Source organism: Nicotiana tabacum, chromosome 3 (genome assembly GCF_000715075.1).
Source record: "Nicotiana tabacum cultivar K326 chromosome 3, ASM71507v2, whole genome shotgun sequence".
Classification (NCBI taxonomy): Eukaryota; Viridiplantae; Streptophyta; class Magnoliopsida; order Solanales; family Solanaceae; genus Nicotiana; species Nicotiana tabacum.
Window position 1 is genome coordinate 208,193,226 of NC_134082.1, and position 14,133 is coordinate 208,207,358.

Sequence of the window (14,133 nt, forward strand, 5' to 3'; positions counted from 1 at the left end):
AAAAGAGAGAAGATTTTTGAACTTGTAGTATAAAATAAAACACATATATTTTGTATGGTTATAAATCATTGCATAAAGGGAAATTAGTCATTCTTTTTGGCACAGACATGGCATGGAGCGAGTAAAAAGGAACAAAAAAGTGGGTAGCACATACAATCAAATCACATCCTACTTTCATCTTTCATAAGTCTTGAAAAGTTTTACTTTCCAATTTACTTTCCCTCGTTAATTTAAATCTCCTTAGGATTTCATTCTACTTCTCTACAAACAATATCTCGGAAGTCCTAAGCACATATAGATCCATAATTTAAATTTTATGGATTTTAATTCATTGCACTTTTAAAATTATGATTTCAAAATTTAATATTTGTTAAAATTTCGCTTATTTTCACATATATTTATATTCACTGTCGAAATTATACTGATTTAGCTAAACAACTTAAATAAGGCTACATCCGCATCTGTCTGCCTATAGATGCAGAGCTACTAGTACATTCTAAGGAAACACCTACTTGTGATCACTGTTTGTATGTTGTAAATATTGTTGAAGGATCTTGTTACTCTACTAGAGTACTTTCAATTGTTTTCTTAAGCTCAAGCTCGAGTTGGTGGCTCCCTATACTTCCCTATTTTCCTGAAAACCAAGAAACATAAATAAACATCATAAACTATAACGTAAGTTTGTCTCATTTGTAACATACTAATGCATATGTAGAACAGTATATACCTATTGTGTATGGCATTTGGTCCAGTAGGCACTCTTCTTTTGCTCACATAATTGACATTTGGATTCCTTTCAAGATATTGCCTCTCAGCTTCTATTATCTTCCAAACATCTAAAGGTTTGATTGCCCTATCGTCGACTATTTTGGTTGCAGCCCTGGCTGCCTTCCCTGCTTCCCTGAAAAAACCAAGAATATACATAAAATGTTTAACGTCTATATATTGATAGAGTATACTATCAAGATTAATATTACAAGTAAAATAGGCAGTGCGGTGCACTAAGCTCCACCAATAAACAGGTTCCGGAGAAAGGCCAGACCATATTGGGTCTATTTTACAAACCCTTACCTTATATTTTTGGAAGAGGCTGTTTTCACGGCTTGAGCTTATGACTTCTAGGTCACACGGCTGCTAGGATATAAGGTATACTAGAAAATATACTACAACTAAAAATACATTTCTAATGTTTTTGCATGCAAGTGATACTAATGCGCATATATATATAGAGAGAGAATACCTGTTCCGAATAGCGTTGAGTCCAGTAGACGCTCTTCTTCCGCTCGCATAATTGAGATTTGAATTCTTTTGAAGATAATGTCTTTCAGTTTGTATTGTCTTCCAAACATCTAAATGATTGATTGTTTTGGTGGAAGCTGTTGCCTGCTTGGCTAGACTCCCATTGAATACAAGCCATAGTAAACTAAGTAAAAGAAGAAACCCCAAGAAAGCCTTCATACCATTAACCCTGCGTATAGCACCATCACCACCCATAACTCTATGTTCTTAATTGCCAAGTGAGTTAGCTTCAGATTATTTCATGAGTAAGGAGAAAGGAGTATTTCATGGCCATGATATAGCAGACTAATATAGGCAATCCTATGTTGCTCTAATTATTGATCTTTCATGAAAGATTTCCATTTGCTTTACATGAATATATAATGTGGAAAAGTTAAAGTTCGTTATGTCCAAAAGCCAAAAAAGGAAGGAAATGTTAGAGGATGTGGGGTGAAGGAAAAATCATACACAGTATTTTGTATACATATTTTTTACCTTATTATTTAATCATGTACTTAAGTGATACATATTCTTACTTTAACTTGTGGCTGGTTAATTTATTTGATCTGATGTAATTATCGTATGTGAGCAGGGGCGGATTTAGGCGCGGAAGGGTTCACTCGAATCTCCTTCGCCAAAAAATTACACTGTATATAAGGTAATCTTTTTTTTTTACCTCTATATATTAATTTTTGAATCCAGCCCAAAAGTGTAGCTTATTCGTTAAAGGGGTTAAAAACCATTGTAAGGTCATGTTCAATTCTCTCTAGCTATAATCTTTTTTAACTTTTTTCTTTTTAATTCCTTCGCGGAGATCCTGCCTCCGTCAACGCATATGAGTACTAAGTATTAACAATTGAAGGACTGGCCGACGGTCTCCGGTCTCGCATGGGGGGAGTGGGTCACCAAGTTTATAGTAAAGTGAGATATCCTTTTTTTTACTTTATAGGAGTAATTGATTTGTCTATGCGAGAACACTTCCTATACTTTCTTTTACTCATTTTCATGCAAATCAGCCAATGGGGACCTCACTGTTTACTACTTAATTTAGAGTCTAGATTTGGCCCTTCCCATATTTACTGGTGTTAGTTAAGTAATTTGACAATAGGAGCCAAGAATATAATACAGGGAAAAAATAACTGAAGTGACGCACTCAAAGTATCAGCATTGATCAATTAGCACCTGTAGTTGTAATCAAAATCAAATTCATCAAACAGTATGTTGTTAGAATCACAATCTGGACCAGCAGTGCGTGGTCCCTAATGAATTTAGGCCTTTTAATCGCAAGAAGAGATTCTGAGATGGAAAATGTATACAGTAGAAATGTAATGCTTTAATCCAAGGATTCACACTAAGCGAATATAGAGATAAGAGAATTATATGATTTCTGATTTCTGAGGGCATCCCACTTTTGATTATACACCAAGAAACCTAACTTTCACTTCCCAGCAGAAAAAAGACAGAAGCTTCCGCTATGTTAGCTAGAGACTATCTTTATATTGTTCATTTAGGCAAACATTTTCTTTTGGGCGAAATTAAAAAATAGCCAGATTTATAAGTGGTAATTGAAAAATAGCCATAACTTTAAAAGTAATCGAAATTTAGCCACTTTTCATATAAAGATAAATTTGAATGAAAACACTATTCAAAATCCGAAAAATATTCCAGCATGATATACTGGAGTATATTATGTTATATTGGACTTCCAGAATATACTGGAGTTCCAGCATAATATACTCGACTTCCAGCATAATATACTGGAGTTCCAGTATAATATGTTGGAAGTTCATACACAGGTGCTCCAATCTCCAGTATGCTGCAACTTTCCGTGTGTTGGAGTTCCAGCATAATATGGTGGAAGTGCATACACAGGTGTATCAATCTCCAGTATATTATGCTGGAACTTTCCGTGTTGCGGCAAAATAGTGACTATTTTTCAATGACTTTGCAAACGTTGGCTATTTTTTAATTACCAGTCCGAAAACTGGCTAGCCCGTGATATTTTCACCATTTTTTTACGATATAACATTACTCAAATGGTCATTCAACTATTCGAAATTACCTAGTAAAGTCATACTTTTTGTTTGTTTGTAATAGAGTGATCTTATGAATACTATAGACATAGTTAAATGATTTTTTACAAAAAAAAAACATGACTTTGTTTGATACTTTCGGATAGTTGAGTGACCATCTGAGTAATAGACTCCACATACAGTGCATTGTCTTAAACTTATGGTATCACTAAAATGTGTAATTATAAACATTGAAATGCAATGGATTATGTGAAACTATCCGAGTCTGTCAAGGAGGTTAGTATGTTCTTGGTGCCTTATTATGGATAATTGAAGCTAAAGTTAGGTGCTGCTAAAAAATCACATGTCCTAATCACAAGGATTTACGTTCATGTAACATTAAGCATTATGTTGGTTTAAGCTTCCGAAAAGGGTTAAATATACCTCCCTACTTTCAAATATTATTTACATGTACCCTTCGTTATACTATTGGGCTATCCATACCCCTATCGTTATACTTTGGAATAAAAATACTCCTATTGTCATACTTTAATCTGGTATTGTCACGGTGCACTCCATCCAAAATAGGGGTATTTTTATTTCAAAGTATGACAATAGGGGTATTTTTGTTCCAAAGTATGACGGTAGGGGTATGAATAACCCAATAATATAATAAAGGGTATAGATAAACAATATTTGAAAGTAGAGGGGTATATTTAGCCCTTTGACGTTAAAACTTTTGAAGACTACTCTAAATTAATAAAAATCAACGTAGTCATGTCCGTCTTCCTAGAGAATGCCAGATCTTCTTAAGTTCAAATGTGAGATAAGTTCATAGAATTTAAGAAAAATAAAAGAAGGTATAACATGTGCTTGCAGAATTGAATCAGAAGGATAAGTAAAAATAGCAAGTGGCCATATTTAAGCGTTCAGCAGGCTGATAAGAGTGGTGTAGCCATTAGTTGTTGTTGCTCCTTTCTAGTTGTGTGCTACGTACTCTTATTTCACAACTTGGGTAGTGACACCAATTTCTTAAATACTGTAATACATTGCACATGAAGTTGAAATAGTATGTCAGATCAAATCATTGAAGAACATTTCAGAGTTTCACATTCACACATTGGCTGATGTATGGGGTGTAGTATTTTTTTGTGCTAACTTTTGAGGTTGAATTAATTAGTCTAAGTTCTTTTTTTTTTCTTCTTAAAATGGTATTAATTAGAGCTAGATCCATCTCTTATATTTATAAATTACTCAATATTGGATTGCCATATGTTATTCACACTCCATGAGCATACAGAGGGTATTAGAATACCAACTGATTAAGGTATGGCCGTAGTCTCTTAATATGGTCCGATACAATTGTCGCTACATGAATTTCAAGGTTGAGTTAAGTCTAAAGCATATTTCAAATCAGACTTTAAAAATATGATATTTAGGTAATTGTGCGCTAGTAACTCTTAGAACTCTGTATTCAAAAATCAGTAAATGAACAAACTTAGTTTAAAAACAAAAGCAAAAAATTCCGAGCCCACAAGTTTCTTGTGTTTCCTTAAGGAATTTAATCCCTTCACATTACCTAAGGTTGCGGATTAATTCCTCCCAGGATAGAACGAAATAACTATTCTGTGATAGCGGCACTTCAAATCATAGAATTTCGTCGAACTCAAATGACGGAGCAAATCACACAAAATGCTTACGTTTTTGGTTTTGGGAAACAATGCAGAAGTTTGAGGGGAGAGATTTCAGATTTTTCGGTGGTTGAAAATGAGGCTAAGACCCTCTATTTATAGCCAAATCTGGCACTGTTTCTGAAAAGGTTTGCAACCTTTCAGAACAGCCATAACTGTTGGAACAGATGGAAGAAATCGCGGGAAACAACTAACGGATTTAAAATAATCTGGGAAAGAAAACGGACCGGACGGGTCGCGGGTCATGGGTTACCCGGATTGAATTTTCGTTAATTAATTTAATTAATTAATTGAAAAGAATTTTGTCCAAAAAGATTAATCAATCAATCTTTGGCCTAATCTAAATCCGAATCGGAAGTCGAAGCCGAGCCAAGCGAGCGACGACGACGACGGGTGCGCGAGGCACCACTTCTTCTTAAATCTTTAAGAGCTAGAAGATGAGCTTCTATATATATACACAAAGATTTTCTTTCCTTCTTCCAATGAGGGACAAAGGGCATTAGTAAAGTGAACTAATTCAAAATTCCACTTCCCTCCATTTCTTTTCCCACCATTTTCCATTCACACCTTCTTTTGTTATTAATAACAAAACCCAACAATCCCCCACATGAATGGGGAATGGCTATCCGAAACAAAAATATATGAAAAATTGTGTGTGATTCGCAAGTAAGGATTAACCGCATCTGGATAAGTAGGTTTCCCTTTGAACTTTCCATAGTGAACATATGTCGGATATACTCGATCAATCGGTAGATTTGATATCTTTGAACCGTCGAACTTTGGTGTATACCTAGACAACTATATGTCACACAATCAATCCTTAACCGTCTTTGGTTCTCATTGTTGTGTTCGTTTCAGCCATGAACACCGCCTGGTTTTATAAGTGCGTAGAGAACTGACCTTACAACATTCTCCTTGAAGCAGCTTACACTTCACACTTATATAGGTGATTCCTAAATGTGTTATCCCGTAGATACACTATTTGATATACCCTATATCAAACTTAGAAACCATTAAAAAGTCCTAACGCTTTATCCTTGGTACTGAACATTGTCTGCATCATGAGTGTATTGGGAAAAATTGTATTTAAATATAAAGGTGACGTGTCGAAACACGTAGACTGGTCAAATGATCAAAGAATTACAACTAGACAAGAGGCACGAGTTGCAACAGATACGAGCAAATGGCAGAGGAAGAGGCACGGACAGGTATACAAATAACCCAGCGCTCATACCTATCTAAATCATTTATGTTCGAGAATCAAAAGGAATGAATCTGACAATAGAAAAGAGTGCAGATACGGCATTTAATAGACATTAAATGTGGAATACGTTAGAGAATTTGTATTGAATATAATAATTATGTAACGTAGAATTCAATGTCTTTAATTACTCATAATAACCTCATTATGATTTGGGCAAAACGTATATCTCCAAGATATCTATAAAAGGGAGATATCTCATCAATTGTAAGGACACGAAATACTATTGATATAAACTTTGGTTTACTTGTTTTTTCTCTTGATTACTCTCTTGCTACCTAAATTACTTCTTTTTATACACTCTTTTGATTATCAGTAACCTGTGTTCTTCTAAATTCTAGCTTTGACTAAAATTTTATTTTTTGGTTAAACAAATTGGTTCCGTTACCGGGAATCTGATAATCTATCTTCTTTTCGCTTAACTTTCCTTGTTGCATCAACTATGTCGAACAACAATGACAACATTCAAGGAAACCAAGAAAACCAAATAAACCAACAACTTCAGAGAGACCCTCAGGATAATAACACACTGATTATTTCTCCACAAGGCTCTCCTCGGCGATCTCGTGAAGGCACTCCTGAGGGATCTCATACAGATGGACAGGCTCAATTCGAAAATGTTGAAGCTATGGATGAGGCTTTACAAAAACTTATTACCGCACAGGTCAATAAAGCTGTTCAGGCCTTGGTTAGCCAGTTACCTGCTGCACCACCCACACCTACTCCAAATAATAACACTCTGGAGAACCCTCGTTCCGGACTTGTTAATTCAGGCAACGGTGAAACCCCCAGCGAATCGCAAGATGGAGAACCAGGTAATTTAGTTAATTCAGATTTACAAAATTTAGTACTAACCTTGCAGAAACAGCTCAAGGAGCAAAGTGAGCGCATAAAGCAGATTCCCGGGGTGCCGCCCATAATCAAAGGGGTAGATATGGATAGATATTCGCAAAAACCCTGGAAGCCAAGTGCTGCTCCACTCCCAATTTCAAAAAAGTTCAAAATGACTGATATTCCAAAATATGATGGAACAACAGACCCACGAAATCATGTGAGTGCATTCACAACGGGTGTAAAAGGCAACGATTTGACTAAGTAGGAGATTGAATCAGTATTAGTCAAAAAATTTGGTGAAATGCTCACCAAAGGAGCGTTAACATGGTATTCTCTTTTACCCAAAAATTCTATAAATTCTTTTGCTGAGCTTGCAGATTCTTTCATTAAAGCACACTCGGGAGCTCAAAAAGTAGAGAAAAGAATGGAGGATAGTTTCAAAATCAAGCAAGGGGAATCAGAACAGCTTAGAGAATTCGTGGATAGATTTCAATGTGAAAGAATGACATTGCCACGTGTACCTGACAATTGGGCAGCTATAACTTTCACAAGTAATTTGAATGAAAAAAGCTCGGAAGCTACGAGGAGACTCAAGGAAAGCCTTCGAGAATTCCCGGCTACAACGTGGAATGATGTTTATAACAGGTATAGCACGAAGCTGAGGATTGAGGAAGATACTGTTCCACGATTTCAAAAAGAAGAAGAGGTAAGTTCGAGACGTGCGGAGATCGAAAAAAGATCCGGTAAAAATAGGTACGAGCCTTACATGGGACCTGCGGGAAAGGACTCACGGTCAAAGCAGGATAATCAAAGGTACGATCACAGATCAAGAAACAGAGAATCGGATTTTTCATCAAGATTTAGGAATGCGAAACAACTATAAGTCACGAGATGATGATAGAAATTTGAAAGCAAGATTCGGTGGTTACAACTTCAACGTCAGCACCTCCGAGCTTGTAGCTATTTTGAGAAGCATGGGAGATAAGGTTCGATGGCCAAAGGAAATGAGATCGAATCCAAACAGGCGCAACCCTGACCATTGGTGTGAGTTTCATAATGACCACGGACATAAAATCACAGATTGTAGATTTGTACAAAGTGAAGTTGATCATTTATTAAAACAAGGATATCTTACTGAGTTGTTCAGTGAGAAAGGTAAGCAAGCTTACATGAAGAACATGCAGGAGCCTCCAAAACCACCTTCTCCCAAAAGAACTATCAACGTGACGTCAATGATATATCGTATACTGAAACTAACAAAATTTCCAAAGAAACAATTACCCAAGGGAAACGAGTGCGACATGATTTAGAGGAAGACAACATTACATTCAATGACGCAGATGCAGATGGCGTATTAACCCCTCATAACGACGCACTGGTAATATCTTTAATTATATATGATACTCATGTGAAACGAGTTTTGATTGATCCAGGTAGTTCCGTGAACATTATTTTACTAAGGGTATCACGTGAGATGCAAGCTAAAGATAAAGTGATACCAAAGGCGCATACTCTATCTGGATTTGATAATTCTAGTGTCCTCACGAAATGATAGGTAACACTCACCACATTCGCTGAAGGAGTCGTTAAATATACAAAGTTCCAGGTGGTAGATATGGAGATGGCTTACAACATGATTCTTGGGAGACCATGGATCCACGAAATGGATGTTGTTCCTTCAACCTTGCATCAAGTTATTAAATTTCCATCGCCATGGGGAATCTATCAAATTCGTGGAGATCAACATACAACTAGGGCTATCAACTCTGTTGCAGATACAAGCACGAGAAATGAAGGTAAATAGCAATCACAGAAGGCAGTTGAGGTCACCACAACACAAACCTCAACTAAACAAGGGCAAACAGATGTAGATTCAAGGCCTGATACCATTCAAGAACTAGAAAAGAATGAAAATATCAAAACAACAATAGAGGAATTAGAGCCTGTCGTGTTATTTGCTCAATGGCCTGATAAAAAAGTCTATGTTGGAGCCAATCTTAGCCAAGGTATGAGAGGTAAGTTAATTGAATTTTTGAAAACTAATGTGGACTGCTTTGATTGGTCCCATTCTGACATGACAGGAATACCACCGGAGGTGATGACTCATAAACTAAATGAAGATCCATCATACCCTCTTGTCAAGCAAAAGAAAAGAAAGCAAGGAACTTTTAAGAATGAGGTGATTAAAGAATAAGTCCAAAAATTGCTAAAAATTGGTTCCATCGTGAGGTAAAGTATCCTAACGGGTTAACTAACACTGTTGTAGTTCCAAAGAAGAATGGTAAGTGGCGGGTTTGTGTAGATTACACAGATCTTAATAAAGCTTGCCCTAAAGATTCTTTTCCACTACCACACATAGATCAATTGATTGATGCAACTGCAGGTCATGAACTATTAAGTTTTTTAGATGCATATTCAGGTTATAATCAGATTAAAATGGATCCAGGAGATGAAGAAAAAACTTCATTCATAACAGACAAGGGGACTTACTGTTATAAAATAATGCCCTTTGGTCTAAAGAATGCAGGTGTAACGTATCAGAGGTTAGTTACTAAAATGTTTCAAGAGCATTTAGGAAAGACTATGGAGGTATATATAGATGATATGCTTGTTAAAACTTAGTATTCAAAAGATCACATATAACACTTATCTGACATATTTTCAATTTTGCGCAAATTTAATATGAAGTTAAATCCCGAAAAATGTGCATTTGGCATTGCATCAGGTAAATTTTTGGGTTTTCTTGTTTCTAACCGTGGTATTGAAGTGAATCCTGCACAGATCAAGGCCATCGAGGAAATCCCTGACATACTTTCAAACAAGAAAGAAGTTCAAAGATTAACAGGGAGAATTGCAGCCTTGGGAAGATTCATTTCTAAATCATCAGAAAAGTGTTTTAAATTCTTCTCAGCCCTTAAGAAGCAGGATCATTTTGAATGGAATGAGGAATGTCAACAGGCACTCAGAAATTTAAAAACATACTTATCAAATCCACCTTTGCTGGCAAAACTAAAGGCTGGGGAAAGACTACTCATTTACCTTGCTATTTCGGAAGTTGCGGTAAGCGCTGTTTTGGTCCAAGAAGAACAAGGTAAACAATCCCCTATCTACTATGTTAGTAAATCTTTGTTAGATGCGGAGACGCGGTATCCTCAGTTAGAAAAACTTGCACTTGCATTAATCATGGCATCTAGAAAGTTAAGACCTTACTTTCAGTGTCATCCTATTGCCGTAGTAGCTGCCTACCCTTTATGTAATATATATCATAAGCATGAGTTATCAGGTAGGTTAGCTAAGTGGACAATAGAGTTAAGTGAATACAAAATCACATACCAACCTAGAACTGCTATAAAATCACAAGTGTTAGCTGATTGCGTGGCTGATTTTAGCCAAGGGATGCAATTAGAAGCAGAAAAAGAATTACAGGTATTCAATGGAATTAACCCGGGAACTTAGACTTTATTCACTGATGGCTCATCTAATGTAAAAGGTGCAGGTTGGGCGAGACCATTCGACAAGCTATTAAATGTCACTACATAACTAATAATGAAGCAGAGTATGAGGCTATGATTGCAAGTCTAGAATTGGCACGAGAGCTTGGCATAAATCAGATTATAATTAAGAGTGATTCGCAACTCGTGGTTAATCAAATGCTAAGGACTTATAGAGCTAGGGAAGCAAGGATGCAACAATACTTAGAAAAGGTACGGGAATTGATAAAGCAATTTCAAACCTGAAAAGTTATACAAATACCAAGGGATAAAAATGTTGAAGCGGACGCACTAGCTAATCTCGCATCTGCAGCTGATGTGGCAAGCGATGCAAACACCTCAGTTATACATTTATTTCATCCAGTTCTCGATCCTGATAAGAATGAGGTAAATTTTAATAATTTAACTTGGGATTGGAGGAACGAGATTGTTGCTTTTTTGCAGTATGGTACCGTCCCTAATGATAAGAAGAAAACTCATGCGCTTCGAAAGAAGGCTGCTCGGTACTGCTTAAAGCAAGGCAATTTATATCGTAAAATGTTGGGTGGTCCCTTAGCAAGATGCCTCGGACCTTCGAAAACGGAGTATGTAATGAAAGAAATACACGAGGGACATTGCGGGAATCACGCAGGAGGAAGATCATTGGTAAGAACCTTAATTAGGGCAGGTTATTACTGGCCTAAAATGGAAGAAGAAGCAGAAAGTTTCGTGGCCAAATGTGATAAACGTCAAAGGTACGGTAACAATATGCATAGACCTGCGGAGTTATTACACCCGGTCATTGCGCCATGGCCATTTATGAAATGGGGAATAGATATCATGGGTCCATTACCACAAGCAAAAGGACAGGTAAAGTTTCTGCTCGTACTCACTGATTATTTTACTAAATGGGTGGAGGCAGGAGCATTTAAGCAGGTGCAAGAAAAGGAAGTCAAAGATTTTATTTGGCGGAATATCATATGCCGATTCGGTGTACCAAAAGAGATCGTGTGTGATAATGGCCCTCAATTTATTGGAGCTCAAATCATGGAATTCTTTTAAAGTTGGCAAATTAAAAGGATTACGTCAACACCTTATCATCCGATGGGTAATGGGCAAGCAGAATCAACGAGCAAGGTTATTATCAATAATTTAAAGAAACGATTAGAGGAATCAAAAGGTAACTAGCCTGAAGTGCTACCTGGAGTTTTATGGGCATATCGCACAACTGCAAAAATAAGTACAGGAGAAACACCGTTTTCATTGGTTTATGGAGCTGAGGCTTTAATTCCAGTTGAGATAGGGGAACTAAGTACACGGTTCACACAGGCGACACAAGAATATAATGACGAGGAGATGCGGGTCAATCTAGATTTACTCGAGGGGAGGAGAGAAGCTGCATTAATAAGAATGGCATCACAAAAGCAAGTCACAGAACGATATTACAACCGAATAGCACGCCTCAGATTCTTCAAAGTGGGGGACTTCGTGCTTAAAAAGGGTTTTCAATCTACAAAGGCGGCTTATGCGGGTAAATTAAGTCCAACATGGGAAAGACCCTATAGAGTTCGTGATATTACAGGAAATGGGGCATATGAGCTGGAGACAATGGATGGCAAGATACTACCTTCACATTGGAATGATGTTCATTTGAAGAGATACTATTTCTAAGGAATACCCACGGTCATGTATCACCATTTTAAATTTAACTTTTGAATTGTTAAAATTTTACTAACGATTTTAGATGAAAGGCAAAAAGCTAACCCGTACTAAAATGATGAGTCACGACCTGTAAGGCACACGGAATAACCTAAAATTCCTGGCCTAGGGTTACAATTATTCAGATAGAAATTCAAACGGGTTAAGCAGACTTCATCTATAATCGCACCTCCGAGTCCCGTATGTTTTTCCTTTTCAGGAAAAGGACCAAATGAGAGAAACTATCAAGTACTCGAGGCTTCATACTTCAACACCCAAACACTTGGGAGACTACATAATATACACACACATGTGTATAAAGAAGGCAAAGAAAATTAAGGAAAAATCAAGCCTAAAAGAGTCAAGTGCAGAGTAAAAGTCACAAGGTCATGAGATGGAGCCACGAGCTAAGGCCAAAGAAAAACTTCACTATAGTTAGGGTAAAGGCTATGTACTAAAACAGGTTATAAGAAAAAACCCCGTGTCTATTATTCTTTTGAAAATATCTGTTACAAGAAAAATAGTTATGAAAAAGTTATAGATGTAATTCAAATACATGTAAAGTATTATTCAAAACTTGTCAAAGTTATTTCAAAGAAACATGTATTTTCCTATTTCTTTTATCGTATGACAATACCATTATGAAGTTGAGACGTCTTCTTCATTAAGTGTCGAAATATAAAAGGGTCATCTTTTATAAAACTCATGTTTAAATTAATTAGTCATGAGGTTAACAGACATTTTCGAAAAACAAAAATGCAAATTATTATGTAAGTCCTTAAAAATAAAGGCAAGAATAAAGCAAACAGAAGTTTAAGATAATAACATGAAAAACTTCTTAATATGTAAAAAAATCTAAGACTAAGTTCGAAGTTAGTCATAAACTATGAAATTGTTTATACAGATTGCCCCATAAAAGACTTGGGGACTTGCGTTTCCAAAATCAACCCTCAAATGAAGCTAAGGGTTTGATTACAATTTTCCAAAATAAAAACAAAAACAAAATCATTCAAATGATTAAAACTGGTCACTGAGAAGTTTGTAGAACTGAAGCAGGAACATCTATAGTAGAGGGCTCAATTTGGGCAGGTGCATCAACAGATGCGGTTTCAACTTGACTTGCAGCAACAGGCTCGATTGAGCTTGAAAGAGTTGGGATACCCGTATCAGCTTCAATATTCACGAGAGCTTCAACCACGGGAGGAGGGAAGTCTTGAGTTTGCTGAGCTTTTTCAATAGTTTCATTGATCTTAGATAACTCCGACTCCAGGTTGAAGTTTTCTTGGCCAACTTCAATTAGGGTATCACGACGTGAATTCAAAAATGCTCAACTTACCTCAACAACAGATTTTTCTTCAAGGGTTTCATAATCTTTTTCCCAATCAGCAATCTCATTCTTTAGCTCTTCATTTTCAGTCAAGGCGGAGTTGTAAGAAGCTTGAAGAGAGGCATGGGAGCTCTCTAAAGCATGAACCTTATCAGCCGAGACTCGAAGGTCTTCTTGTGCTTGAGTTAAGCTTTGCACGAGCTCCCCAGCGTAAACTTCCTTTTGACTCAAAAGAGCCTTCAACTCTCTGTTCTCTTCTCTGGCCTTAGATAGTTGCTCTGAGACGGAAGATTCGAGATGTTTTTTGTCCTTTTCTGCTTGGCTTGAGGAAGCTTTTACAACCGCTAACTCTGAAGTTAAAGCCCGCACCTGCTGCTCTAAGGTACTATTGCTTTCTTGTAAATCTTCCATATCAATTTGTGTACTCTCAAATTGTTCTTTCCAATTGATCGCCTCCAACTGAGAATCACGTGCTACCTTCTCCAAGAGAGGGATTCTGTTCATCATTTCTGTGCCGATAAGATTGGCCTAAAAAAAGGAAGGGAAGGGAAATAAGAATCCC

At 36.7% G+C, this 14,133-nt stretch overlaps 1 protein-coding gene across 1 annotated transcript; it reads right to left on the minus strand.

The window, feature by feature from the left end:
* Positions 1-86: 86 nt before the first annotated feature.
* On the minus strand, positions 87-1,863 carry LOC107826786 (uncharacterized). The gene is made up of 3 exons (XM_016653814.2): positions 1,241-1,863; positions 728-901; positions 87-634 (listed from the first exon to the last, which is right to left on the minus strand). The coding sequence occupies exons 1-3, from the start codon at positions 1,492-1,494 to the stop codon at positions 595-597; spliced, it is 468 nt and encodes a 155-aa protein (XP_016509300.1). The 5' UTR covers positions 1,495-1,863; the 3' UTR covers positions 87-594.
* Between the last annotated feature and the right edge of the window lie 12,270 nt (positions 1,864-14,133).

Bases quoted from the DNA above. Each gene is read 5' to 3' on its own strand.
- LOC107826786 (XM_016653814.2), bottom strand. From the start codon at position 1,494: ATGGGTGGTGATGGTGCTATACGCAGGGTTAATGGTATGAAGGCTTTC. The intron at 902-1,240 runs GTATTCTCTCTC...TGGTTTTTTCAG, and splicing joins CTCAACGCTATTCGGAACAG to GGAAGCAGGGAAGGCAGCCA. The intron at 635-727 runs GTATATACTGTT...CTTGGTTTTCAG, and splicing joins CCAAATGCCATACACAATAG to GAAAATAGGGAAGTATAGGG.